Source organism: Podarcis melisellensis (genome assembly GCF_964234715.1).
Source record: "Podarcis melisellensis genome assembly, chromosome: 11".
NCBI classification, from domain to species: Eukaryota; Metazoa; Chordata; class Lepidosauria; order Squamata; family Lacertidae; genus Podarcis; species Podarcis melisellensis.
Window position 1 is genome coordinate 20,787,891 of NC_138543.1, and position 27,857 is coordinate 20,815,747.

At 39.4% G+C, this 27,857-nt stretch overlaps 1 protein-coding gene across 2 annotated transcripts in view; it reads right to left on the bottom strand.

Moving 5' to 3' along the window:
• Nucleotides 1–2,199: 2,199 nt before the first annotated feature.
• The window catches only part of YTHDC2 (YTH N6-methyladenosine RNA binding protein C2), a 33,674-nt gene continuing 8,016 nt past the window's right edge, over nucleotides 2,200–27,857 (bottom strand). Inside the window, exons 6-31 of one of the 2 annotated variants that reach the window (XM_081930384.1) lie at nucleotides 27,639–27,741; nucleotides 26,489–26,645; nucleotides 25,661–25,768; nucleotides 25,349–25,494; nucleotides 24,467–24,602; nucleotides 23,562–23,688; nucleotides 21,780–21,845; nucleotides 21,183–21,361; nucleotides 20,056–20,152; nucleotides 19,877–19,964; nucleotides 19,711–19,791; nucleotides 18,601–18,683; nucleotides 18,008–18,113; nucleotides 16,543–16,662; nucleotides 15,886–16,158; nucleotides 14,631–14,757; nucleotides 13,017–13,222; nucleotides 12,230–12,425; nucleotides 11,163–11,272; nucleotides 9,614–9,906; nucleotides 8,126–8,188; nucleotides 7,279–7,456; nucleotides 5,893–6,096; nucleotides 4,704–4,886; nucleotides 4,305–4,408; nucleotides 2,200–3,898 (exon numbers count right to left, since the gene is read on the bottom strand). In XM_081930384.1, the coding sequence (XP_081786510.1) occupies nucleotides 4,328–4,408; nucleotides 4,704–4,886; nucleotides 5,893–6,096; nucleotides 7,279–7,456; nucleotides 8,126–8,188; nucleotides 9,614–9,906; nucleotides 11,163–11,272; nucleotides 12,230–12,425; nucleotides 13,017–13,222; nucleotides 14,631–14,757; nucleotides 15,886–16,158; nucleotides 16,543–16,662; nucleotides 18,008–18,113; nucleotides 18,601–18,683; nucleotides 19,711–19,791; nucleotides 19,877–19,964; nucleotides 20,056–20,152; nucleotides 21,183–21,361; nucleotides 21,780–21,845; nucleotides 23,562–23,688; nucleotides 24,467–24,602; nucleotides 25,349–25,494; nucleotides 25,661–25,768; nucleotides 26,489–26,645; nucleotides 27,639–27,741 (3,511 nt within the window). In that variant the 3' untranslated portion in view covers nucleotides 2,200–3,898; nucleotides 4,305–4,327. The remainder of the gene's footprint in view (nucleotides 3,899–4,304; nucleotides 4,409–4,703; nucleotides 4,887–5,892; nucleotides 6,097–7,278; nucleotides 7,457–8,125; nucleotides 8,189–9,613; nucleotides 9,907–11,162; nucleotides 11,273–12,229; nucleotides 12,426–13,016; nucleotides 13,223–14,630; nucleotides 14,758–15,885; nucleotides 16,159–16,542; nucleotides 16,663–18,007; nucleotides 18,114–18,600; nucleotides 18,684–19,710; nucleotides 19,792–19,876; nucleotides 19,965–20,055; nucleotides 20,153–21,182; nucleotides 21,362–21,779; nucleotides 21,846–23,561; nucleotides 23,689–24,466; nucleotides 24,603–25,348; nucleotides 25,495–25,660; nucleotides 25,769–26,488; nucleotides 26,646–27,638; nucleotides 27,742–27,857) is intronic. The other variant, XM_081930385.1, reaches the window with a different exon arrangement.

The window sequence follows — 27,857 nt, forward strand, 5'->3', positions numbered from 1 at the left end:
AACTTCAGAACATTACCAACTGGGGAATGTTTCTTTAAGTTTGTATCATATATGCACATCTTAATTTAGCAGAATATTGGTCTGAGTGGGTAAGCCCCTACTCATCAACACACACAAGGAGGCAAGTCAGATTTGTGGCTTTACTGTGGAATACATTCTGTCCTTTAGCTTTGCCAACGGTAGTTTTCCAGTGTCAAAGACCGCAATCCTAAACACACTTTGCTGGGAGTTAATTCCATTTAACTTCATGGGTCTTGCTTTTGTACAAATATACATAATGCTGGCTCCATGCTGACTGAACAAAGTACAATGAAGACCACCACTAAAAGACAGAGACCCCAATGATCCTATTTCATCCTGCTTCTGTATAACTAAGCAATTGCTTAATATCATACAGGTCCTCTCACCCCCAAATTATGCAGATTGCCTGGAGTGCGATATATTCCCGAATATTGGCATCCCAAGATGGAGTGAATGCTTCTGCTTTAGAAATGTGTCGGTATATTCTAGAACCTTCCAAAGAATGCAAAGAGCAGGGAACAGATTCACTCAAAAAAGCAAACAGATACCAAGACTGGTTGCCAGTGCAATAGTACCATAAGAAGAGTATTTGTATTCCACATTACTATACAAAAGTTTTGTTGTTTTTTTCATTTCTCCTCATAAACAGGGTCATAAAAAAGGGGGGGCTTCAATTACTTCCAAGAGAAGATGCCAGCATTAAACCTAGGGGCATTTCCAGAATGGCTTGCAGGGACAAAAAAGCAAACATGCTTTCCTGTATAAGAAGTCTCAAGGGCTTGGGCTAGCCATGGAAGTATCACAGCTTGAAGAGTGCTTTTGAAGAAGGATTTTTTAAATTTTCAAATCGGAAAGAGTAAAAACTGATTGTGAGAAAAAAGTTCCATGCACGTAAAGGAGGCTCCCTGGCAGCTGAAGCTGCCCAAAATCTCAGTCCTCTATCTGAGAATTATAAAAGGCCAGATGCATTGTAGGCAAAAACCTTCTTCAACCAGGCCTTTGGCTGATTAACATACAATACCCTTTTAAATGTGTTGAGGGAAGGGTTTGTTTTTCTTATTTTTCTTATATATTTTGTGTTTTTTATATTGCATTTTTTATGTTGTGAGTTGCCCAAAGATCTATGGATGAAGAACGGTATACAAATTTAATAAATATAAAGAAATAAAAAAAGGCTGTTGACAAGGCAAGGTTATTAAATGAACAAAGCAGGATAGTCTGTTAACTGCCACATACCACCTAGATCAGGTATTTTTCACTGAAGTTCCCGCTTGTAATCCTTGGGACTCAGGTCTTGCCTCTTACCTCCTGCCACAGCTCTTCAAAACAGATCATGCTTTTGCTGCTTTCATTGTCACTGGAGAGCTCTGCTAGCTCCACTACCTAAGCCTCAACGCTTTTCAACTATGCATTTGTTATTATTAAATTTTTTGTTCTTCACAGTGGTAACTCAGGTTAAGAACTTTGCTTCAGGATGAGAACAGAAATTGCGTGGCGGCAGTGGGAGGCCCCATTAGCTAAAGTGGTACCTCAGGTTAAGAACAGTTTCAGGTTAAGAACGGACCTCCAGAACGAATTAAGTTCTTAACCCGAGGTACCACTGTATATGGAGCTAGAGAAGAGAGAGCTTCATTGATACACTCATATTTTATCCATCTTTGTTGTGACCCGTTTTGACTGTAATGCATGCAGAGAAAGAGGACGGGCTGTGAAAGGAACCGGGAACTTTTGGATTTTGAGATTTAGATAGGCCAACCCATAAAAATACATATGGACAGTAAAATACATATAGCAACTTGATATGTACACTTAGGAAGAAATATCTTGATTTCCAAACACTTGGAAACAGCTTTGTCTTTACCTATCATACTCCCCTAGTTTTCAGCACCATAGCCACTTTATTTATGAGCGCACACCTCTGTTCCAGAGGAGAGCAAACATCATAGGAATCAGATTCTTCACTGGCTACTCACCTTTCGTTTTGATTAAAAGGCCCAGGTAGATAAGGAAAGTCAAATGAACAGTGAACTATCAGTCCAGAACGTAATGGCTGCTTAACCCTGTAGCAGTGACTAGGAAAGGAGGACCCTTTAAGCTTACGCAGAATTAAGTCGTACTATGAAAAAGATTATTCAGCTTTTTAGAAGTCGATGAAATTCACTAACAGGAATAAGAAACCTGTGTGCATGTAAACTTTATTTAGGGGAGGAATGTACATACAACCCAACCATGCTGACACTATATTTTCATATAACTTATTATTATTTTGTGCTTTAGAAATATCTAGCCTATAGCAAAAAAGCATGTAACTGATCACATTTCCTTTGTACCCGAGAACAGCTGCACCTGAATCCTGATCTTGAAGACATTTAGAAGAAACATGTAAGACAGCCTTCTTCCTAATTTCCTTTTTAAGCTATATTAGGTTACTGCAGTTTGTATAGTACCTGAAGAAGAACTAGAACAGAATACTTATTGTTGCTATATACAACCTGACAATGAATGCAATTTAACAATCAGATGTGAAGAACTAATTCTTGGTAGATATAGTGCTTTGATAACAGGTTACTCTCTGCTGTAGAAATTGCTCCGAAACACCAATCAGCTAAAAACAAAATGGCTTTATTCTAAATACATCTTATTTCCAAGTTAAAACTGGTAAACTGGTAAATTACTGGCATTTGTTAGTAAAAATTAACAAGAAAATGCGATGAGATGTACAGAGGAACTCAATTACACATGCTCAAAAATCACAAATAAGTCAATCTATACATGAAAATGTAAAAAAACCCTTAACAATGAAATGCAAAGCCAAGAAATTCAAATCCCAAATTCATGTAAAAGTTAATCCACTGTAGTTTTATCCTTTTATTAGTGGTTTGTGGCAAAGAATTGCCTTTTTAACATTCTTAACTTAGAAGACTGCTCAGTAATTAAACCATCCCTGTTCAAATGCTCTGCAGAAAAGCTGATTTGGCCATCGTGCTTTTAAAAAATGAAACTACAGGAAAGAGATTGAGTGGGGGGCTGTACAAGCAAAGTACAACAGATTATATATTTGCACAATGTAGGAGGGAGCTATTTAGACAAATCAAGTCAAAAGAAATATGGCAAGTGAAAAAGAAAATCAAAAGGGCACACTACAAGGAACTTGTAGGCAATTTTGGGAAGGAGAAAAAGGTTGCTGGTGATTGTTTTAAGAGGAAGGCTAATCAAAATAAAATGGTTCCTTAAAGATACCTTTCCTTCAAAACTGAAGAGGCTGTTCCTGGTGCACCTGCTACGAGCAAAGAATTAGGAAATCCATGCCCATTTCTGCAAGCACATAATGGACACAGAATAAAGTCAAAATTAAAACACCCCAAAGCCAGCTTTCTGACAAAAGGCACTCATCATTTAAATTGGATTTAATCTGAGAGGAGGAGGCTCTTTTCACTGCTTTGTCTACTCAGTGTTTTAGTCTAGTAGCAGGTGTTCCCAACCCTTTCAACTTGGAAGCTGTACCTCCAGTTATTTTTCCTTGAACCTTGTCGGAACAGGATTCTATCAAGATGAATATTACTCATTTTCCCCAGACCCACTGGTTTAAATTACAACACTGTTAAAATTTCAACAGCAGCTTTGGTCTGCTTTGGTGACCCACCATTTGGAGTTTGGGTGTCTTAACATTTGAAACTTCAAAGTGAATGAAAAAGAACAAACTTCTCAGTGAAAATAAGAGCAGTCCACATGGTTTCCTTCAAACCAGAACACAGAATCAAATCTAGTCTGTGCTAGAGGAGTGCTGACGACTGCCTGCAGCTCATTTCCCTCAGGCATTTCCTTCTTTAGGTGCACTGGTGATCTCAGCACATTATCTATTTCACAGGAGGTGGAACTGTGGAGGAGAACGACAAAGTTTTAAGTCTTTATTCATCAAACAAAAACTTCTGCTTAATTTTGGCAAAGGACAATGTGGTTTTCTCAAGTGACCACTCTGTACATCAAGCTTGTTCTGGAAGAGCATTTTAAAACACAGGAAATTACTACGCTGGCCTTGCAATCTTCTGCTTCACTTGTCTGCTCTACTGGCCTTTCACTCTCCATCCTCCCTCTACAGCTGTCACCCTGGTGCAGTATTTTAGCTCCACTTCCCCCTCTCCTAGCCTTAAAATCTAGTGACGTGTGGATCTATCTAATATTGCATCAATAACCACTTGAGAACAGCTACTACTTTCTCTAAGCTTCACCAACAGGGTTAGAAAACCTTCAAATTCATTCACATTCTCATCTGGAGAGTATACCTCAAAAGTTGCCCGTCGTATTTTCAATCAGCCGCATTTTTCTCTCCTAAAGGAATACGGTCCCAGAGCTGCAGCAACTGTTCACCAACCTGAGGTTCCAGTTCCTACACCAGGGAAGGGGAGAAAGTGACGGTGTTATAAGGCCAGGCTATAAAAAGGAGACCACTACATGGAAATGACAACTAACCTCAGTAGAGGCTGCTTCAATTACAAAGCCGGTTACATCCTTCACTCTACAGGGAAATTTCTTGATGTTATTTCAAATAGTGGGATAAAACTGGCCGTTACCGGTTTTAAAAAATGAACTATGTCAAGACATTCTTGACAATGAAGACAGAGGGAATCAAGTAATCCACCCTTGAGCATATCCTTGTACTCAGGGCTGTAAAATCAACATACCTGGCCATCTCGACTTATTTGTACTTTCTTGTTGTCGTTCCAAGGGTTGAGTAAGTGATGAGCAAACTGAAAAGGAAGACTTTCTTTCCGGATCCACTCCACCTTGAATACTCCTCCTAAGCCAGCAGAACCCCAATCCTGACTCTTCTCACGTCCAATCTCTGAAGACATTCGAGCAAAGCCCTACAACACGTTTAAAATGTTAGAATCTAAATAAAACCAGTTTTTACTCTGTATTAAACGCATCAGGTGGTATCCAAATCAGAGTAGGACCATTGAAATAAATTAACTGAAGTCCATCAATCTCAGTAGGTTTATTCCAAGTATGGCTTAGTTGGATAGCATCTATTCTCGATTAGTAGGGGAAAAAACCTGATAGGTTTATGGGGTGTCTTTTTATCCCAAGCTGACTTCTAATATTTCTTGGGGGAGCAGGATATCCAAAATAAAACCATGTGTGTTGTGTCAGGAGAATAATATTTTAATATGCTTCTCTGACCAGTTTTTGCTTGAAAAAACCCACAGCATTTTTCTTTACCTCAATACATTAATTCATAAAACAGAAACAGTGTTTTAGAAGTTGTTTTTCTATCTCAAGCCAAATTCAAATGCTTTGGTGCGGCAAAATGTCCCTCAATAAAGCCATGCGTGGTGCTGCAGAATGAGGCCACTTCATTGCTTATCTGGGTTGGTTTTTGCTTACTATCTGGGGTAAAGATTCATTTATAAGAGTCAGCTATTTTTCTTCAGGTGCTTAGTTGCCGCAGGTGCTTTTTATTTACAAAAAAGAAAATGTAAATGTTAAGTGGCTGAAGTTTGGGGATACTGTTTACTACCATGTTTGAGAATACTGTTTACTACCACGAAGATGAAAATAAGTTAGGAGGATTACATTGCGGATCTAGTTCTGTATAAATGTCACTCCCGGGGTGGATTTCAACCCCTTTTTTCATGTGAGGTTGCCTGTTTCTAGTAGGTTTCAGAGCCTTATTAAATGCCAGTCCTTTGTCAGATCACAACTTGACAAATTAAGAAATTAACTCTTCACACAAGTTGCCTATATTACATCACTGGAGGAAGGAAAAGCACAAATTATAGCAAGGTAAATGTTGTGAATGTAGCAGATGTTGTTATACTCTGGTAACAATTTTGCAACATACTCATCAACTTCAGTGTATCAATTTCTCACCTGAAAGTGTCCCGATCCCTGAACAGAAAATACTAAGTAAACAACACTGCTCTCCCAAAAGGCTCGGTTCAGTTTTCGCTCATTACTTGGGGTTGTAGACCAAATGCCCTTCTGCTGTGAAATCTCAAGGTTTCTCAGGTTGCTGCTTTTCATAATGAAGTATCGAATTGGCATATTTGGTCTTGGAGAAGGAGACTTGGAGCCCTACAAAAACAGATAACTTTTGTAATGTTTGGACACACTCAACCCACTATGTCCCAGCAATTAACAGTAAGTAAGACCATAGCTGCACTACCTGGGGATAGACTATGTTTTGGCTGGGTGTTACATTCAAATTCAACAGTGAAACCTTAAGGGGTGAACCAAGAACCATGGTACAACTTGTGGTTTTTCTGGAAAGAGATAAATCATGACCACAGAACTGAAGGTAACACTAAGGTTCAGCCCCGAGTGCCATGGCAGAAGCATGACTGGAAGAGGAGCCTTGCAGCTGCAATCTTGTCTGCAGAAATCTACATGTTCATGCATTTGCACTAAGCCATGGTCTGTCTTAGCATTATATGAAAACCAGGTCAATGATTAGACACTTGGTTGTTTTTTTAAGGTATTACCTTTAAAGGTATTTTTTAAGGTATGACCATACCATTCTTGTGGAAAGTAGTTCAATAGTTGGGATCTTTGCTGTCAAAGGAATGCAAATACGAAACATTGCAAATTAAGGTAGTAATCCAATGTTGCAATACATCAAGTTGAATGTTATTGGGATCCCTAGCACAACTACAGTTTAGGGACAACCAAGCAGCTCTGCCCCTTTTGCCATCTGCTGTCAATAGGTCTCTAGAAGCTGCCTGTACTTTTAGGACCAGTTCTTGTTGAATCCCAAAAATCTTGTAGGATAAATGTACAGGTCATATTTTACCAAATGAAGCCAGCTCTGGTATCTAAGCAGAGCTGGTTTTCTGGCTCTTAGGAGAATGAATCAAGCACCATAGTCAACCAAAATTGAATTGAGGAGAGAACAGGATTATACAAAAGCAGTCAGCTCTTTTAAAACTCTGTGTTTTTAAACATTTCTACGGCTCTTTATTTAGCCTAACATCTACCAATCCCTTAATTTTCTTCAATGATTCTCAAGGTATTTGTGTTTCTGCTCTACATATGGACACAAAAACCTCTGAGAGGGTACTCCTGGTTAAAGTTGGCAAAGAAATAAGCCATACAGATTTATCTGAAAGAGCTTAAACCATGTACTCCAGAAAAGGAAATCACACCAGCGATATTTTCAAAATGTTTTCAGCTCCAGTGTACTATGTCTCATTTTATTATTTCAGCAAGCAGTCAGCAGCTTCCAAAAATTTAAAACAGGATGAAGAACAGCTACTGTACCTTCCCAGATGACGGAGGAGAAGGACTGGCACAGGGGCTGGGGAAACTGCTGCTGTCTGTAGATTTCACAGATGACTGGTCTGACCTATCATCTGTGCTTCGTTTGGAATGCAAAACGCTTCTTTCTTTGTATTTCAGGGGTTGGTGAAATGCTGGAGATGCAGACTTCATTAGAACTCTGTTAAGTTGAAAGCAGAAAACCATGTTTAATGAGGATCAAGCAATTCTAGGGAATTGACAGGAGACCGTGGACCCCAAATGTTGGGACTACAACTCCCATGATCCCTGACCATTGTCCATGTTGGCCTGGGTTTGATGAGAGCTGGAATCTGACAGCATCTTGAAGAGCCACAGGTTGGCCTCCCCTGCTCTAAGAGGTTTCCTGAAGATGCCATCTGCTCACACTTAAGGGGTTACAACCTCTGGTCGACAGGCGGAAGCAGTTTTTCTGTATATACTAGCAACCCAATATTCATCAAAAAGCGGCATAGGGACAAAGTCAGGCAAGCAAGGATAACAGGTTTCCAGACAAGTTATTCAGCAGCAGCAGCAGACTGCACAGCAGCCTTTTGCCAGTTACCATTGAGATTTATCACTGTGGAACTAGGTATGAGAAGGCAGACTGGCGTAATGGCTGCTAGAGTCAAACAGCACCAATGCCTTGTTATTTCCTTCCACTGTAGTTCATATGAGCAAGTAATTTAAACTTTCTGGAGAAGGGACAGTGCAATTCACTATTTTTATATTTCCTTAGTAAGCAATCTATTCTATTTATTTTTCTCTTGTCAAATTGCCTTTGTAATCTTTGAAGTGTGCTTTTTAAAAGCTTTAAAAATCGGAACGTTACCTTAATATTGTACTGTTCTGTTCTTTGTTTATATCATAGCTTAAAGTTGCTTTGGGGGGATTTCTGAAAGAGAAAACGGCTATATATTTTCAAGTTGTTTTAGAGACATTTTACAAACATGTTAAAGACTAAGTTCATATTATGCTCAAGTCCTTCATAAATACTCCTTTGCTTTCCTACATATTTGTGGTTCTTGCTGTTTGTTTTTAAATATTGCAGAGAAATAAATACAGTGGTACCTTGGGTTACATACACTTCATGTTACACACTCCACTAACCCAGAAATATTACCTCGGGTTAGGAACTTTGCTTCAGGATGAGAACAGAAATTGTGCTCCAGCGGCGAAGCAGCAGCAGGAGGCCCCATTAGCTAAAGTGGTGCTTCAGGGTAAGAACAGTTTCAGGTTAAGAACGGACCTCTGGAACGAATTAAGTACTTAACCTGAGGTACCACTGTATTGTTGAACAATAAGCTTTTTTTGTTAACGCTGTTTATTTTTTTAACTACTCTGTTAGCCATCAACGTTGTGTGAAAACTAATTTAAAAATTATGAAAAATCATCTGAATATGTTCCAGTATTATTAGATTACCTTTTTAATGATGCTGAAATTACGGTAAGCTTGAACAGTAGCATACTTGTGTCTGTTACACATGACAATTCTTATTTTTAGCAGTATATTCTAAAGTGTTAAAAAAACTCATGTATGTATGTGCACATATATGTGTGTGAGAGGGAGTATGTGCATGCCCCCATAATATAAAACTGGGATTCCATGAAGTATTTTTACATATAAAGTTTTGTGTTTGTAATTCTGCCCTCCTCAATGGTCTTACCCGACCAGGCAGGAGAGGCAATCTTGAAAAGTTCAGGGGGGGGGGGACTCAATTAAGCTTCGGTCCAGCCATCCCTCTTTTGTCCTAATGCATTTTAGTAAAGCTTCAGATATTTTGGTCCGTGGAAGCAACGAGTCAACCAAAATGCAAGCAAGATTTAGGCAGGTATAGAACCTCAGATTCCACTTCTATTTGCAAAAGACACAAAATCACAATATGACTTTCTATGAGCATGCACTGTCAGACTAGGTCAGGAGCCTAAACACCAGTCAAGAACAGAAAGGAACTCTCCCTCCATCAAGAAATACAATGTATTAGTTTGAGGGGACAACTGTGGGTTTGCAACTGCTGAGGGACAAGCAATGAGTGGACACAGAGAGGAGAGCTTATGCCACCTCTGGTCCTCTCCTGCTAGGGAAAAAACTACAGCTTCATCGCTTCATGCTACTTGTAAAGCAGGGATGGCCATCATCCCAGATCACTGGCCATCCTAGCTGAGGTTGATGGGAGTCTCAAAAAAAGTGGAGGGCCAAGGTTAGCTTTAAAGCATACAGACACCTCACGGGGTTAAACCGTTTGCACACGATGTGCTTCCTATTCACGGCAGGCACAGAGCACAGTATTGCGGACAGTACTATCCACTAGATACTGACCTTTCAGCATTAAAAGCATCGTCTGCGAATTCTGCTTCTGCTGAGCTTTTTCGGCTAGTGTTTGATCTCCATGAAGATGCTAGAGGAAGTTCTTCAGATGACATGGGTCTTGGTCTTTGCCCAATTCCCGAAGGCTGCTGTAGACCTGCAGACTGTTCTTCAGTGCTTAAAACAGCAATGATTGCTCGTATGGTTGCCTCATCAACTTGAGACCAGGGCTTTGAAGGAGCTCTCATGCGCCGTAAAAATAAACTATGCCATTTTTGCCTCAACTGCAGGAGTAGGCTAGCAGCCTGTAATAAATATAGTTTATAATTTAATATATATATGTCTTGGAGACCCTTCCAAGAACGCTTGGTGACCCTTTATTGAATATAAGTGTATTAAATAGTTTTGATAACTCCAATACTTTGAGGAAGTTTGATGTCAGCAACATGATTCCTGAAAATATCCTTTTGTTCCAAAATATTTGGAAGATTTTTTTAAAAAATGTATTTTAATTAATACTTCATTCCTCTGTTATATCTGTAACCATGCCCAATGGCAAAGAATTTCAAGTTTTTCAACTGGGATGATTATTCTCATAGTGATAGAGGAGGAACTGCGATAGGTCCAGAATTAAACTGCCCCTGAATGGCTTTCTTGCAGCACCGTTTACATAAGTGAAAGGACATGAATGGCAAAGGAAGGGGGAGTTCAATCTAAATCAACATCAATAAATGGTTGAAACATCTGCTCTATCCACCCAGGCGAAGTGCACAGGTTTATGTGTCCCGTCCCTACCTCCAACCTCCATACATTCATCAAATCTGGAGCTTCCATTTAGCCTGTAGAGATAGTAGCCTCTATAATGGACACGTATAGAAGATCAATCTAACCACTTCTAAAGTCATCTAAGTCAGTGGCCATCACCACATTTTAGGATAGCAAATACCATGTTAATTATGTATTCTCTGAATCTAAAGCCAATTAATTTAATTTAACTGAGAGGGGAAAATACCTCCAACGACTTTCTTGACATCATGTATGATGTTATAAAAACACACTAAGGTCCCCTTGCTGTTTATTTAAAATAATAATAATAATCATTATCATTAATCTTATTTGTACCCCACCCATCCAACTAGGTATTAATTCCACATATTGGTGAAGACCAAGCCCCAGCTTCCTGCTGATCTCTCCCAACTAAGTCCTCCAAACATTTTAACCTTTTTTCATATGGAAATGGTTCCAATCCCTTTGTTTAATTTATTTTGACTCCCCTTTTTGTGCACCATTTCCTACTGTACAACAGTGGGGGTTTTGTTTGTTTAGATGCAGTATCTAGAACATATATTTTAATGTGGTCACATAATAGATTTATAAAAAGTGATTATGATGCTGGGTGGTGCCAATATTGAAAATGAGAGAGAGTTCTGTTTCATTCAGTGGTCAGTTTTTGAGCCTGGAATCCTAATTTTAAGTCATTTTGAGGTCAAAATGCTGAAAGCAATTCTCAAGACTGAGTTTTTCCTTTCATTTTTTTTCAGATGAACCATGAAGTACGCACCTCTGGGTCTAATTTGAAATGAAGCCATTCATCCAGTTTCAAGGCAGCCAAGTTAGCAGTAGTTCTGTCTTCCATCTCACTATCACTGCTGTCATTAGGAACACCATCCACTATATTAGAGAAAGGCAGATCTCAGACAGTATCATTTACTGTACTGTGTACTTAAACTGACAACAATTATGAGATGTACGCATTCTTAATATGCATCAAGATTAATCTGCTAACTTCCTACCTTGGTGTCTGATTCAGAAGCTTCAGCTAATGCAAAATGCAGCTGCTAGGTGACTTAGTGGAACACCCAGATTGACATGTTACACCAGTGTTGTAAGATCTGCCCTCACTCCCTATTAGCTACTGAACCAAGTTCAAGATTTTGTTGTTGAAATTTAAAGCTCTAAATAACTTGAGAACAGGATACCTAGCAACACAGAAGTGGGCCTTCCCAATGATAGCACTCACTCTCTAGAATGCAGTCCCTTGGGCCATTCTTGAGGTGGTGACAGTCATGACATTTAAAATCTTACAGTTACCCAAGCTTTCCGGGACTCCAACTCATTTCTTTCTTTCTTTCTTTCTTTCTTTCTTTCTTTCTTTCTTTCTTTCTTTCTTTCTTTGTACTCTGCTTAGTTTTATTTTCAATATACAGCTGCATTTTGCTTTTATCTCACTTATTTAACAGGTTAGCTTATATGACAGTAACCACATTCATATTTATTTTAATAAAACATTAAGAAAAGGGACTGTTTGAAAGTGCTGCTAAAGGGAAGACAATCTACACTTTCTTCCCAACAGTGAGGTGCTTTCCCTGCAAGAAAACATAATGTATGAAGCTGCTTTCAGACTTCAAAATAATGAACAGAACCCAACAATCTGTTGGAATTTAAGAGGGAAAAATGAGAAGAGCAAGTCCCAATTTTTCATTCCCCAACCCATTATAAAAAAAATGTTTATTTTACTTTAGCGCAGGAAACAAAAAGCTCTTAACAACTGCTAACACAAGTCAACAAGTGGATTAGATGTACCCACACATGCATATTAAAACCATGTTTCTTATTCTAGCACTATACCTCTGAAGGAAGAAGGCTCCTGCAAAGCATTACTTGGCAGCCTAGCTGATCCGCAGAAGAGGGCCACAGTGACTGGCGTCACAGTTGAGCAGCACCTGATATTGGCTATGCGATGGGCTCTTGTCATTTCATCGTATATGAGCCAGTCCGTGGGAAGTGCCTGAATAGCTGCCACTTGACCATTCGCTGGAGGAATCTGTTAGGCAGTAACACAGAAGGAACAGAATTGCTTCTTTCGGTTCGATAAAAAGGGACAATTTAAAACATCCGTTTGCAAGCAAACCTTCCCCAGCCCTCTGAAGAAAGCGGGCAGGGAGTACCCAATGCGCATCACTGCTGAATCTAAACCATTGTGAACCTCCTCATTGCTGTATGGGAGACTACAGGAGCTCCACATAAAACACAGAAAAAGCTATGCAGAACAAAAGTACATGGTCAGGTAGCCTGAAGAAAGGGTAAAATCCTGCTGCATGAGGTGGGATGAACAGTCCACATGAGGAATACTGTACAAAGCCTTTACAACACAAACGTCATGAAATAAGATCAGATAATACCATTTGGTGCTAAAACAAGTTTAGCAAAGAAACTCAGTAAACGCTTGTGCCACCTTATTTTACTAGTTCTCTGCTTCCTCGTTAAGAATTGCAACTGGTATCGGTGATGGGTTTATTATTATTAATTTATTATTTAAAATACATTTCTAAATAAACAAAGCATTCAAAGCTTATTGAAGAACTGAGGTTCCCAGATCTCCCACACTAATATTTTAAACTTTATACCTTCTTACCTTTTTATACTGGGGCTGGCTAAGAACGGAGGTAGGATGAAATCTAACTTTTTTTTCTTTTGGCCCAGTCAAAACAATGTTCTCTCTGTCAACATGAACTATATTGGGGTACATTCCAGCTACTAAGGCACCTTTCACCACAGCCCAGTTCTCAGAGTTTGTGTTAACATCTCTTATGTCGCCACCACCTCTGGCTCTTACAAAACCTAGAAAGAAAAAAAGAAATAAATGTATGTCCTGCTAATTAAGAAAGCTATTAACTTCAGAGATGCATGTCAGGGATAGCCTTTTTAGCTCCCACTCTGTCATTAACGGTATACCATTCTGAGCAGTGTAACTCGGGCATTCGGTTCCAAAGGATCTTGCCTTGGTTGCAGAACAGGAGAATAAAAGTTCTTTTGCACTAGAACAAACAACACCCAAACACAGCATTTTCTCATTTAACTCAGGACACAATCTTGCCTGCTGAAACTTATGGAAAGATCATTCCTGTCAGGGACTGGGCAGAGGAGGAATGGTGGAGACTACCTCCCCAGCCTGACCCTTCCAGAGAAGAAGACAGTTCCGAATTACTACAGGGGTTTGAGGGAGGTCGCAGCTCAGAGGCAGATGAGGGGGAAAGCTGGGAAATAATGGAAGAGGAGGAAAAAGAAACACCAGAGGGGGGCCAGCTGACAGACACAGTGTCTTTAGAAAGCATTCCAGACCCGCCCCCTCCCAGAACCCAGCGAGCCTTGAAAGTAGTAGAGCAAAAGGCTCAGAAGCAAAGGACCCTCAGTGCCACCCATAGGAGACAAGGTGATGAATGAGGAAGTGGGAGAAAAAGGGGGTGGAGAGTCACTTGGGACAACGCCATTATTCCAGGAGGCTGTGGTCCAATCCTCTCTCTGTAAATATTGAATAAAAAGCAGATGGTAAGGACTTTTCCTTGTCTTATCCATTCCTGGCAACCTGCCGCGGGGGTTGGTTCCTCTGTCACCTGACATTTCCCCTTAAAATACCTCATTTGGGTTTTCTGTGCTCCTGAGCCAAACTCAAAAATATTAGCTCATTTTGAATTAAAACTAGCTCTTGGCTTTGATGAGTTATCAGGCTTATTTATTTTTACCCTACTCTCCAGCTGGAAAACACTCCCAGAGAGGTTTACAATAATCATTAGTAAGGATGTTCCCATCCACAGTCTAAAACTCAGCCACTAATTCTTAACTGCAAAACTCATTTTAACACGGAGCGGAGGCTTGAAGCAAGCTCAAAGCAGGATAGGACCAGCCATAGGTGCACTTTTGTTAGGACAACAGAACAGCAAGTATTCACTACACAATCTACACAGCAAATATTACTTGTGTAACCACAAATACACATAACTGGGGCATATTTACAATCCACTGCAATAGCATAACACCTCAAAATGTGGTAACAAGTGGAATATGCTTTCAGTGTAAGTAAACCAAAGGTTTGGTTGTAGGATAACTGCTCCAAAATAAACCTCAAAAGATAGCAACTGTATCCCTGATCATATACACAGGAAATAGTACAGTGAAATCCAGGAAGAAAGCTTGAAGACTTTGTGGAGCAGATTTCAGGTTAATAAATATACAGATATATATCTATTACCTGATGCTCTGAGTTGCCCAAGCAGCTGTGTTCTCATTCCTATGATAATCTCCATTGTTGCCTGAGAAAGGAAATTCTTCTCACAAAAAGCTCGTTCCCAGCCATCGCTTCGTGCCTTTTGCCATGCCTGCAAAACAAGTTGATTTAAAAGAACTTTCAGAGTAGTTAATGTTTCTTCAGTAACCATTTAGAATGCAACCCCTGACAAACACACATTTCAAGATGTTCAGATCATTAGTATAGAAAGCCTTGATTTCTGGAATAACAATAATTTATATATGGCATTGCTATGATATCGCACAATTCAGAGGCAGATTGCCCTGCCCACCTGTCAAAATCTCTTGCTGTCCCTGCAATCTCATCTGACCACTGGAGGTGGGGAATGAGCTCTTTTTACAACAGTCATGGCATAAGCCTGACATACTAGAAGCCCCAAGTACTCTGAGCCAGTGAGAAAGAAACAGAACACATTTGGGGAATACCCAATTCTTGAAGGCTTCTCTCTACATTGTTCAACTACCAGAACATTGCTAGGAACAGCTATACCACTCTGCAAAGAAGAATCCAAGTGCAAGTCCATGGTTCCCCCACCCCAATTGATGGGCAGATAAGGAAATATGGGTAGTATGCTATTAACCTTTCTCCTTAGCATCATGGATAAAAGTAACTTTGACTAATCCTTACTTAATCATAATATTAGAGCAATCCACCTCACTGCAAGGAGGGGACGGGGGCATACTTTTCCCATAGTATAGCTTCCAACATTATCTGTGTACAATAATTCAACTTAAAAACAAGAGATTCATGGAAAAATGGAGATGAACCAGGTGATTAAAGCCATGGCTCAATGGAAATTAGAAAGTCATCTTTTCTGATTGTTAAAACAACGCTACCGCAATACAAAAGCTGGGCTTGCATATCTCCAAGCAGCCCACCCTCAGACTCAGTTTAGAGCAATAGCAGTCTTATAAAGCAAAGGCCAAAGGAAGACGATACACATACAATCAACATAGCACTGCTTTTCCAGCTAGCGGCAGTTTAAAAGGGGACAAGTGGCAGGTGGCAAGGAGCAAGGGAGGGAGGCAAGAAGAGCAGCCATAGCAGACAAGGTGTACAAAGGCTTGGTAATTAGCCTCTGATAACATTAGTTTACTAGACTGCACTAGGTAGCATTTCAAGATTTGTTAATCCTTGCTTTCTGATACATTTCACAAAGATCATAAGTGTTTTGGGTTTTTTTGTAGACTCTCAATACCTGGAAAGCCCGGAGAAGAGCCATATGGTCACTAAATGTTCCTGCAGTAAATCTTTTTCTACACAGCATGGCTGCACGCTTTTGAGAGGCCTGCGTAGGTAACACAAATGGGTCGCGGTATGCAAGGGTACATGCTATTGTCAGAATAGGATCCAGGCACTTCAGAACAACGGCGCACAGCACCATTTTGCCAAGATGAGGTTCTACTGGTAAGTCAGCCAGATGATAGCCAAGTTCTGTCAGATCCTCCCAGGTATCCATAGCATCTATTGTCTATTTTTTAAAAGAGCAAACAAAATCAGCGTACAAAGAAATGCACATTTCAAAAGCAGGTAATGACTAGACTCCAAATTTCAATTAGCTTAGCAACTATTTCTCTTGTCGTGGCTTCATCTGAAAATGCAAGTGAATTGTTTCATACAAACAATTCAAACACAGACTCGTGTAAAGCCACCTTTGATCAGATATTTCCAAGGCAAACTTCAGAGGAGAAGTGTTAAGTAGGGCACTGATGAAATTGGGAAAGGTGCTAACGGAATTTTTTTAGCGCTATTAATTTCAGTAGTTATGCAAAAAATTAGTGTTTTAAGAATCATTATAAAGGCTGATAATAAATAAAAATACAGGGACAAGAGTAGCTTTATTTATATTACTCACCTTAAGCATCTGTACAGCATTTCTTATGATTAAAGCAGGAGGTGGTTCTGGAGCTTTCATCAAGAAGTCAGCAATTGGACAGTTGATGGGAGCTAGCAATTTTGTATGCAAACAAAGCTCCTAGAAATTAAGACACGTTTCAGAAAAACCAGAATACACAATATAATGTCCTTATATTGAATGAATTTACTTTATTATGGTCACAGACGAGCATAAGCAAAACATCTAAATAAAAAGCATAACAGTATCTCTAAGCAGATAATTATTAAATTAATTGGGAGCAAGAACCAAATGTAGATTAAAACATATACATAGAATACTTGATTAAGCATAGATATATTAAACAATGTGCTTGTAGTGCAATTCTATACTTGTCTGTTCAGAAATGCCTTGGATTCCAGTGGGATTTCTTTAAGTAAAGTGGGTATATGTTTACAGGATTAATTAGTTACTTATTTTTTTCCAAGTATTAGCTCAGTAAATGCATAGGAGAAAAACTGATTGCTCCCTAGTACTTAACAAACTCTTATGCCAGTCTGACATTTGAAAATGTGTGAACTAAAACACACAAAATCAAATATTCAGCTTTAATCACCCCTGATCCAAAACATGTAGTAAAGCTGCAACAAAAATAAAGAAACTAAGAATATTCACACTTTCACTATAGCAAGTCTGCAGTAAAAGCAGATTTTTATCTTAAACCTATATAATTGCTCTGCTGAAAAGCAAGTACCACCAAATTCAGTGGGATCAAGGAATCCTGCCTACGATTGCACCTTAAGGTGCAATCAATTGCTCATTTCTACTTAAGCCTTGATATATAAAAAGCAGCTAAAGAAAAATGTGTGCTTGTGACATTCTACAGACATTCTGTGCTAACTCATACAATGTTGTTCCTCCAAAGGAATGCAAATAGGCAAACAAAACCAGCAACACCATCATCAGTGACTACCACTGGACACAACACTGCAACATTGTCCAAGGCTGCTTTTTGGTATGATGTGAAGTAGAGGTGCAGGACACCTCTTAATACTGATCAAACTTCCATAAGTATTATATAGAAATACAATGGGTTATTTTAGATTCTTTTAAAATTGAGGTGTCCTATGGTAAGTGCTTCAAACAGCAACCTTCCACGCACTGGTCATGTTCACACATCCTGATAAAGCATAGCTTAGCGTGACATGAATAAAGAAGAACTCTTGCATATTCTTCCCAACCAGCTGGGAAGCAAAGTCAATAGTTTCCAATACCATGAAGCCTGAACCATTTCTCAGTCTCCAGAGGCTGCAGCTCCAAGTAAACTGGTGGGAGGACAGAAATTAAAAGGAAACAAACAATTCTAAACCATGGTTTGGAGTCTCAACTATGGTTAGTGCAAGTCATGGTTTGGCTTGAAGGTTGAGTGGGACCACTGTGTTATAAAGACCTCTTTGGACTTAACAATACAAGAAAGATCACTAACCTGTAGTGGCATTCTTAGTAGTTCTGGGGTCTGAAATTCCAGCATATTTTGAAATCTGAGTCTACTAAAAAGTCGGAAACAAATTCCAGGTCGACAACGTCCTGCCCTTAGAAACAGTAAGTATTATTTAAGGTAAGTCAATACATAGAAGAGTAGAATTTTGAAAATCAAAGCAGGAAAAAGAGATGTTGAAAGTAGAAAGTAGATTTCATAAATAAGCTCTTTCAGAAGTGTCATTCATTATAACTTTTGCCTGAAGGGCTCAAATTAATTGGAAATGTAACATGCGCTTCTTAAGAATACTACAATATAAATTTTAAACACAGGGCTGGTGTGTGATCCAAAGTGAATAGTGTGAAAAGCACAACCAGGTGTCTCCAAAAAGATATTATTTCCAGAAATAGTCTAAGAAAGATTTTGTTGAAAAATAAAAATAAAAGTACTAACATTTAAGTTTTTTAAAAAATCAAAATTAACCTGTTTCAAGTAATCTTATACCAGTAATTCTAAGAAATATTCTTTTTCTTGAAAAAGTAAGAATAGTCTGTCTGTAATCTGTTCTTAGAAGAAAATATTCATGATATTTGCATTACCTGCCCTTTCTCTGAACGGCACTAGCTTTTGAAATCCATACCATCTTCAGCATGGTCACACAGTTCAATGCATCAAAGGACTTCTAAAATTTCAAGAAAACACTTTTATTAGAATGTAGATTTAGAATAGCAAGGTGAAATGAACACTTGAATGATAAAATAATGTAAATTAGCAATAGTTTTGTGAAGTGATTTTGGCATACATTGGCCTGGATCCAGGCTTGCCCTTCCAAGAACAGAAGTTCTCTTTCCACTTATAGAAGGCACTGAGATTTGAGGCTCCTGCTGGTGAGAAGGGAGGAGGTGAATTTCCCCGATTCCACTTTCCATGTTGTTGAAAGATCCCCAAAGCAGCTTTTCAAGGGCACAGAGAGCTGCTGGGGAACTGGCAAAAATCAAGTCCCACCCTTCCTGCAGCAGAACATCCTCCACTGCAGACTCGGGTTGCATATATCTATGTGTGTGTGTGTAAAAACACATCAGTCATAAAGACACTGCAGGCTCCATTGTGCCTTATTTCTGAGGAAAACATGAACCCTGGGTGAAAGCCAAGACCCCTGGAATCTCACACTAGTTGAAGACTGGGGTGGCATGTAACAATATTTTACACATTGTAATAAAATCCTTCTTTAAATGTTTTGTTTACAATACAGCACACTTTTAGTTTATGGTAAACTAAAATTAAACATGAGTCTAAGATAAATTTGATGGGTTTTTTGCAATATACAGTTGTGTTTTATTTTCACCTCATTTTTACCAACTACTAAACTTCATTTTATATAAACTACTTAGAGACTACAGTGGTACCCCCGGTTGCCAACGGGATCCATTCCGGAGGCCCAATTGCAACATGAAAAGAGCACAACCCGCAGCGGCGCGTCTGCACACACACAGGTTGTCATTCGTCGCTTCTGCGCATGCGTGTGACGTCACTTTGCGCTTCTGCGCACGTGTGAGCAGCGAAACCCAGAAGCAACCCTTTCTGTTACTTCCGGGTCGCCGCAGGACATAACCTGAAAGAACGTAACATGAAGCACGAAAACATGAGGTATGACCGTATTATATCAAGCAGTATCTTAAAAAAAATAGATAAACAGGCAAATGGCATACCTCCTTCATTTTTCCAGAGTCAATCACAAAGACAACATCATTAACTGTGATGCTGGTTTCGGCAATATTTGTAGAAAGAATCTGAAACAACACATTACGCTGTAATAACAGTCGATGTGAAGAGTGTGGATTGATAGAAATGGTTAAAAAGTAATTTGATACTTGCTATTTTGCGGATGCCTGGGGGAGAGGTCTTTAGAACCTTCTTCTGATCTGATGTCTGCATATTTGAATGCAGCATAAAAACTTGGAACCTAATAACAAAGAAGTATGAATTGAATCAAATGCAGTCTTCTAAGAGTAAAACCAATATACCAAAATAAAGAGTTACATATATTTTTTTACCTGTGAGCGTTATCAGCAAACCTCTTGTCATCAAACAGGATGCGGTCCCTCAAGCCAACAATCTCATCGTATCCAGGAAGAAAAATTAAAACCGCTCCTTTAAGACAAAGTTCCAAAGTGAAAGGAAATAGAATAAAAGAAAGCTATGCTTAGCACCTGGTCTTTCATCATGAGCTCAGGTGGTAGAGCAGAAGACTCATGGGATCATGTCCCACATTGGGCAAAAGATTCCCACATGGCATGGGGTTGGACTAGATAATTCTCATGGCCCCTTCCAATTCTACAATTCTATGATTCTAAGCCTAGACAGGGATGGGCTACATATGGTCAAAGGGCAAGTTTGGGGTTTGTGCCCACTAATGTAGAATGTGTTAGTGTGATGCAAAACCTGCCCATCTCCATTCATACACATGGGGGCCCTGTTTATAAGAACCATCCATAGGAAAAGAGGAGTAGGGCATAATCATAGTCAAATGCATTTGCAAAATAAGAGCAGTCTTGCTGATCAGACAACAAAAGTCAATTTACTGCAGTACAGTGGTATCCCGAAAGACGAATGCCTCGGAAGACGAAAAACTCACTAGACGAAGGAGTTTTTTGTTTTCTTAACCGCTTCGCAAGACGCATTTCCCTATGGGCTTGCTTCGGAAAACGAAGCTTGCCCCGCAAGCTCCGGGGATAGCGGGGAAGCGCAGCGCGTCTTCCCCTCTGTCCCCGGACCCCTTTTGAACCAAGGGGCGGCAACAGGGAGAAGTGATTCTCCCCGCTGCCCCTTCCCTTGCTTTAAAACAGGTCCGGGGACAGAGGGGAAGGCGTGCGGCGCTTCCGCTCTGTCCCCGGATGATCTCCATAGGAACGCATTGATTGATTTTCAATGCATTCCTATGGGAAACCGTGCTTCGCAAGACGAAAAACTCGCAAGAAGAAAAAACTTGTGGAACGAATTAATTTCGTCTTGCGAGGCACCACTGTACTCTACTTCTAACAAGCTCACATGTGGAATATGACAGCCTTTGGCTTCCAACAAATGTTTTCTGTGCATAGTAGTCTATGTGCCAGAGTACAGATTAAAGCATGTGCGTATAAAAGATTGTTAAAATGAATATTAGCACTACACCTGCATTTACCTGCATCACAGCTGTGACAGATGTTGTATAGCAGGTGCATGATCAGGTCAAGATCTACTTTTTCATCATCAAAGCTGTGATGATAAGCCTTTAGGAGTTCTCTGTCTTCTGCACTGAGTTCACTAGCATTTGCATGGACCAAAGAACTTTCATCGAGATTACCCGACTCTAGTGAGGCACTAAAATACAAGCACCAAAAAATACACATGTCAAACAATTGGCAATACTTGCAGAACATAGAAGCAGATTTTAAAAATATCATTCCTGAAGCTGTTGGTTCCTTGATCTACTTTCACTATTATCTGAAAACCACAAAGAAGTCTTCCCACGAACCCAGGGGCCTTTGAATCAGCTGGCCAGATCCAGTTCCCTATCCATGCTTTAGAAAGTACAGGCAGTTCTCTGCCATGTACTCAAGCACAATGGGATAGCTTAGTCGGTAGCGCATGGGACTCATAATCTCAGCAATGTGGGTTCAAGCCCCACGTTGGGCAAAAGATTCCTGCATTGCAGGGGAATGAATTAGATGACCCTTGTGGTCACTTCCAACTTTACAGTTCTATGATTCTATGATTCCAGAGTTAATAAACACATTACCAATAGGACTCCAACAGATCAACCACTTCTGTCTGTCCGAAGTGCTTAGCCCAGTCTAAAGCTGTCCTGTAGTAATTATAAAAAAAAAAACAAGCATTTTGCTTAAGTACAAAAAATGTAACCTATGAACAAAGAATGTTTTCAATCATTGTTAGTTACATTCAGGACGGCATTTTTAATCTTATTTTATTAGCATATGACTAGAGGCAAGAATCCCACTGGATACTTACAAAAAACCTTTGCCTAGAACTTTAATACATTTTTTTCCAGTGCTAAAAAAAAAAATCAAAAATTGAAGTAGAACCAAGAGGACGGGACTTGATCAAAAGCTCTATTTCTTTTAAAACCAAGGAGCTATAATTGATATGTGGAGATATAATTAAGACTTTTTTGATTATATAGATTTACTAAGATAATGTTTGGGAAGCGCTTCCAGCTACTAGGAAAAGTGCTAAATGACTACTATTATTTATTGAAGTCATCGGAAGATTCTTCCGCCTCAATTTACTGTGCAGAGAAATATACCCGATTCTGAACTTCAGCTATGTCTACATTGCACATAATTTCTCCCCAATTCTCCTTGAAGCATGGAGAAGGAGATTCTTGCAAACAATTTTTGCTTACAGCCGAGTGTCAAATTAAATTGGAACAAAGACCAAAACAGAACTTAAATTAGAGGTCAGAAAGCATAGGCCAAATTCATGCACTGCTTCCTCAAAGACAGGGCCGTAATCATCACGCAGATCTAGCCTGTGTGCATGAGCCCTGTTTTAACATGACATCTACCATGTGGATACTGAAGGCATGGTGGGGGTGGCAGAGGTAGGTACATACTCAGTCCTCCACCCTCATTAGAGGCATATCTGAATAGGGTTCCACTAAATGGAAAAGGCAGAACTAATACAAACTTAGAGTAACAAGATTCTAAGGAACTTGTATTTATTAGTTGAACTCATAGCACTATAAACTACCATACCCAACCAAATGAATTGTAGAAATAAAAAAAAATCTTCATATGGGAGACTTTTAAACTTTTGGACAAAAATCATGTGGCACATTACATCAAGGCTGAGCAAACCTGCAGCTCTCAGGCAAACCCTCGGCCTACTTCCATGCAAGTGGCAAGGAGGGGGGAAATGGAGGAGCAGGCAGAAAGAGAACGTAGGGAGGTAAAAGGAGAGAAAAAAGGGATGTTCTTCCCACTGTCTGCTCTGGCCCCACTCACTGATGCCACCAGTTATGTCCACTACTGGCATGGGGGCACCACAGATTACCTTGTGGGAAGGTAGCAATAAACAGTAAAAGTATCCCACTCATTATAGAGTTGAGTTTGTTGAGGTTTTGCTCTTCAGGGGTGGGGAAGCTGCAGACTAGTAGACAGGAGCTAGTTGCTTTAGTAATGCAACAGACTGTGATGGTCTTGTCTTGTAGGGCAGAAGGAGAATTCTATAATCTCCCACTTCCCACTATATTAGCTATAAATTGTTGAAATTTCTTCTATCTACTTCAGCATAATCACACAAATATTTAAGCAAACACTGAAATCAATTACAACAGACTGGATCTCTGACAATTAAGTCTGCCAGATCTCAGGCAATACAGGGTATAGCACCAACAATGTGGAGTAGATAGCGTGGGAACTAACAAAATAATCTTGTTGCTGCTTAAAAAACAGCTTATAATTTACCCTCAACATTTCCAATAATCCACGATTTCTCTCTACATACACATGCACATACACAAAGAAATGAATGGGGAAAAGTTGCAATGAGATTGTTTTACCAGCCATTGGATGATTTGATGTGAATGTTTGCTCCCATACCAATCAGCTGTTCTACTTGACTCAAAAAACCTCTTCCAGAAGCTACCATTAAAGTCGTTGCACTTGTCTCGCTGTGCCTGTAGTCAACTAGGACAAGGAAAAGGGGACGGTTAGTGTTTAACAAATGCTCAACTCTCCAAACTATTTTGGCAAAATCTTTTCAGAACATTCTGGGATGGATCCATACCAACTTAGCTGCACTTAGTTCCCACTGAAATCAATGGGAAATCCATTTAAATTATGGCAGATGCACTCCATTGATTTCAACTAACCCAGGGTCCACAACTTTAAAGAGTCGCTTGCATGGATTCTTGTTACTTTGGGTTTAAACCTATGTACATTTACCTGGAACTTGCTCCAGAGGAAATATACAGAAGATTAAGCTGCATGTTGAAGGAAAAGGAATTGCTCAGTGGCACAGTATCTGTTTTGCAAGCAGAAGGTTGCGGGTTCGATCAGTGACAGTCAGTGTGGACAAACTTAGATGAACCAATGATCTGATTCAGTACAGGGCAGCTTCCTATGCTTTGGGAAAATACGAATATTGCAGAAACACCAACTGTGGCATTCCACTTGCACAATGACCTTCCATTTTTGCAATGAAATTTGCCATTCTCCCCGCCCGCCCCCCACAGCCACCCTGCCCCCTGCTGCAGAGGGCTGGATCTTGCCTATAGTGATTGCTCATTAGTCCCAGTCCACCGATTCAAAAATAATTTTAAAGAGTTCCAGAAAACGCCTAACTCCAAGAAAACACATATTATTTTTAAAAAGTATGGACCGGATTATTATTTTTTAGGGCAAATAAGGTATTTATGGCTTAGGCGCACAGTTCAGCAAGGGAAAGTTAAGAATGCAAACTTACCACTGACATTTTCAGTTAAAATAAGGTGGAACACCTGTGCAAAGGCATCAATGTCTTTGTGTAGCCAAATATCAGAGAGACAAGCATCCATTTCTTTAATTAACCAAGGTTCAAGGCAGTTGACATCTTTTTCAGCCTGAAAATAAGGAAACAACATTACCTTTTTATCTGAATGCTATCTAAAAGCAACAGAAGATCTCCGGTTGCTATTTCCTCACCCTGAAACTGAAAGAATAAGAGGCTTCAATGTTTCAAAACTTGCATGCTAGGTGCATGCTTCATTGGCCTTTCTTCGACTTTACAGAAAGGATTTCTTCCAGGTTGATTGTCATGAATAATATACATTGTGGGAAGTAACACTCTTAAGTTAAAGAAAGACCAAAGACCTAGATCTATATACATAGTGGAGCTTTTTGCTGTCTTAACTTTCTATTCTTAATGGCAGCCCCTCCCTCTTAAGTTTAAAAGTAGCTTTTACTGTGCCAAAGTGAGAGAAAGTCCTCTGCAGAAGGCAAGGCATCCTGAACTCATGCTACTCCCACATTTAAAAACAACACAGAATTACACATAGGTGTTAAAGAGAGAGCAAGAGAGAGCCCCACCACGCACAAATACAAAAATAGGCATAATCACTAACATATACTATATGAAAACAGTAATGAGTCACTTGGATGCCTGACTTTACAGAAATCCTGGAGAGCAGGAAAAGTCAGGGGGACCTCTACGAATGCACATCTGTTGTGTATGCAGAGGAGACTATGCTGGCTATGAGCTTCATACACAAATGAATGTTGGTGGAAATTTGAACCTAGATCACACCGTTCTTGTTTCATAACAATTCCTATCAACATGAAATATTAGAATCCTTAAACAAATTCATACCAGCTGACTGAACACTGTGTCACCACCATCATCCAGCAGATCATATTCTTCAGCCACATTTGGTACTGCTCTCTGGCGCTGCAATTCTGGCTTGCTGTTGTCTTGTGCAGAATACCATTCAGTCAGAGTTGTCTGTTGTTTTTCCTCTGCAGAACATTTTAAAATGTTTTACACACAAAAAAGGAGTAAGGGTGAAAATGTATATTTACTTGCTAGTGTTTCACAGTATATTGGGGGGGGGGGCGGCGTTTGCAATGTTTGCTTTGCTCTAGATACATCTCCCTTCTAACGCCTGCATATATAGATACCAACCTCGCTGTTTTTCCTTTTTGTATTTGATCATCTCTTTATTTGTGTAGCCTGTGCTTCTTAGTAGGTCTTCAAGGAACATCTCTTTTACTTCAAATGGTCTTCCTGGTACTGAAGACATGAATATAAATAATCAAGTTTATGCTAAATCATCAATTTCATACTTAAACCTGTAGCTTACAGGTTTCAAACTGCTAAATCTCTTTCTCTCTATACAGTGGTACCTCCGGTTGCGGACAGGATCCGTTCCAGAGCTACGGTCAGATCCCAAGGTTTCCGCAACCAGAGGGACTACCTCTGCACGCGTGCGGCAGTATAATATTTCTGCGCATGCGGCAAAAACCTGGAAATATACTTCCAGGTTTGCCGCTTACGTATCCCAAAGTTTATGTAACCAGAGGGATACGTAGGCAGAGGTACGACTGTATATAGATATACATATGCCATGTAAAAATAGTAAATAAGTACCAAAAAAAGCAGTTCAAGACTTATAGAAATGCAGCTTTAATATTTGCATATTGGATTAAGGAAATTGTATACTAATTGTTACAAGCTTTCTCAGCCAGATGAATAGGTCTCTGCCATGGATGTCTATTTTGTATTGTTTTAAAAGATATCTGTTCTCAATTTGTGTGACTTTTACCTGTTTTTTGTTGCATTTTGCACGTTGCCTTGAGACATGTATGTGAAAGGCAGCAGTAGCAGTAGTAATAGTAACAAAAGTAGTAATACATTGATTTGATTCCAAGGTTTGACATGTACTACACCAAGCTAAGGAAAATGCATTCAACTTAATTTAGTAGACTGATTCCTACTAGCATTTGAACTTACTATATATCACTGGGCAGCCTACAAAATATCTGAGAAAGAGGTTCACATCCAGGGCAGCACTAGAAAGTATGAGTTTCAACGATGAGTGTTTTTGTAGTGTATCTCTTAACTTCGTTAACAAGAAGTCGCTGAACCGATCTCTCTCATGGACTTCATCCTGCAATATAAACAAGAAAGAGAGCCCTCTTTAGAACAGAGTTTAAGAAGTTTGCCACAGTCTACTACATAACTTCTGCATTACAAATTTTGTCATTTGTTGACAATAGTTTTATATTTTTGCAAATCAACCTGCTAGGCATTTATTGTGATCTATGTAGAATTAACACAGCATTCATCCAGAAGCAGTAATCTTTCTCATATTAGCAAAAGTGCTAAAGTAAGCTGATTTGACTAACATTTTACTAGGTTAAATTTATTCAGCGGGTTAGGTATCGTGTTCTATCCAACTCCTACTCAGCCATTCTTGCAGACATGCCACCCTATTCTCTTATCCCCCTCATGCTTTCTCTTGTGAGCATGTTCTTTGCTTCAAGGTTTCACCATGTCATCAGTCTAGCAGCACATCTGATATTGTGGGCTATATGTTAACACCTGTGTACTCTTATAGTTCATTGGTGCATACATTATTCCACAGTTCTCTGTGGTGACAAGTTTACACCATAGCAGACATGGTAGTTAAGCTCTCCTTTAGTTTTTAATCAGCCATTCACTGTTCACTAAAGACAACTTTATTGAATAAAAACTGGGCCTATTTTATTTTATATTATTATTACTATTATTATTATTATGTTAAATTTCTATGCCGTATGCTGAGCCATTTAAGGCTTTAGTATTCTGTTGACTAAGGTAGACACAACTCAAGTTCAGAATTGTAGTTATCAAGCTTTATGTGCCTACCATAAGCTATCTGTAGCCTCTTGGTTATCTGAATAAACACATCTGACAGCAAGTGGCTCAAAGTCATGCATTCAACTACAAGTTCCTTCGTATGTCAGCCAACTCCAAAACTATAAAGTTGATCATGGTGCTCCTTGTGTCAATTTATGCATAAAGTTTAAGAAAGAACTAACAAGAAGAACTTTACGTCAAGTTTCACAACTTCAAAAATTTGGCATTGTTATTTTCGTGAGAAATAATTAGTCAACCTTACCACAATGACATGAGTTACAGTTGACAGTGCACTATCTCCTGCCATTAATGTACGAAGTAATACACCATTAGTGCAAAACGTTAAAAGTGTCTTTGGAGAGACCCTGTTAAAAATACAAAACAGCTTATGAAGAAGTATTTGCACACATCACAGATATGAAGTCATTGCAAATATATCACAAATTTATCACATCCAGCCCTGCATAAGATTGTTGACTAT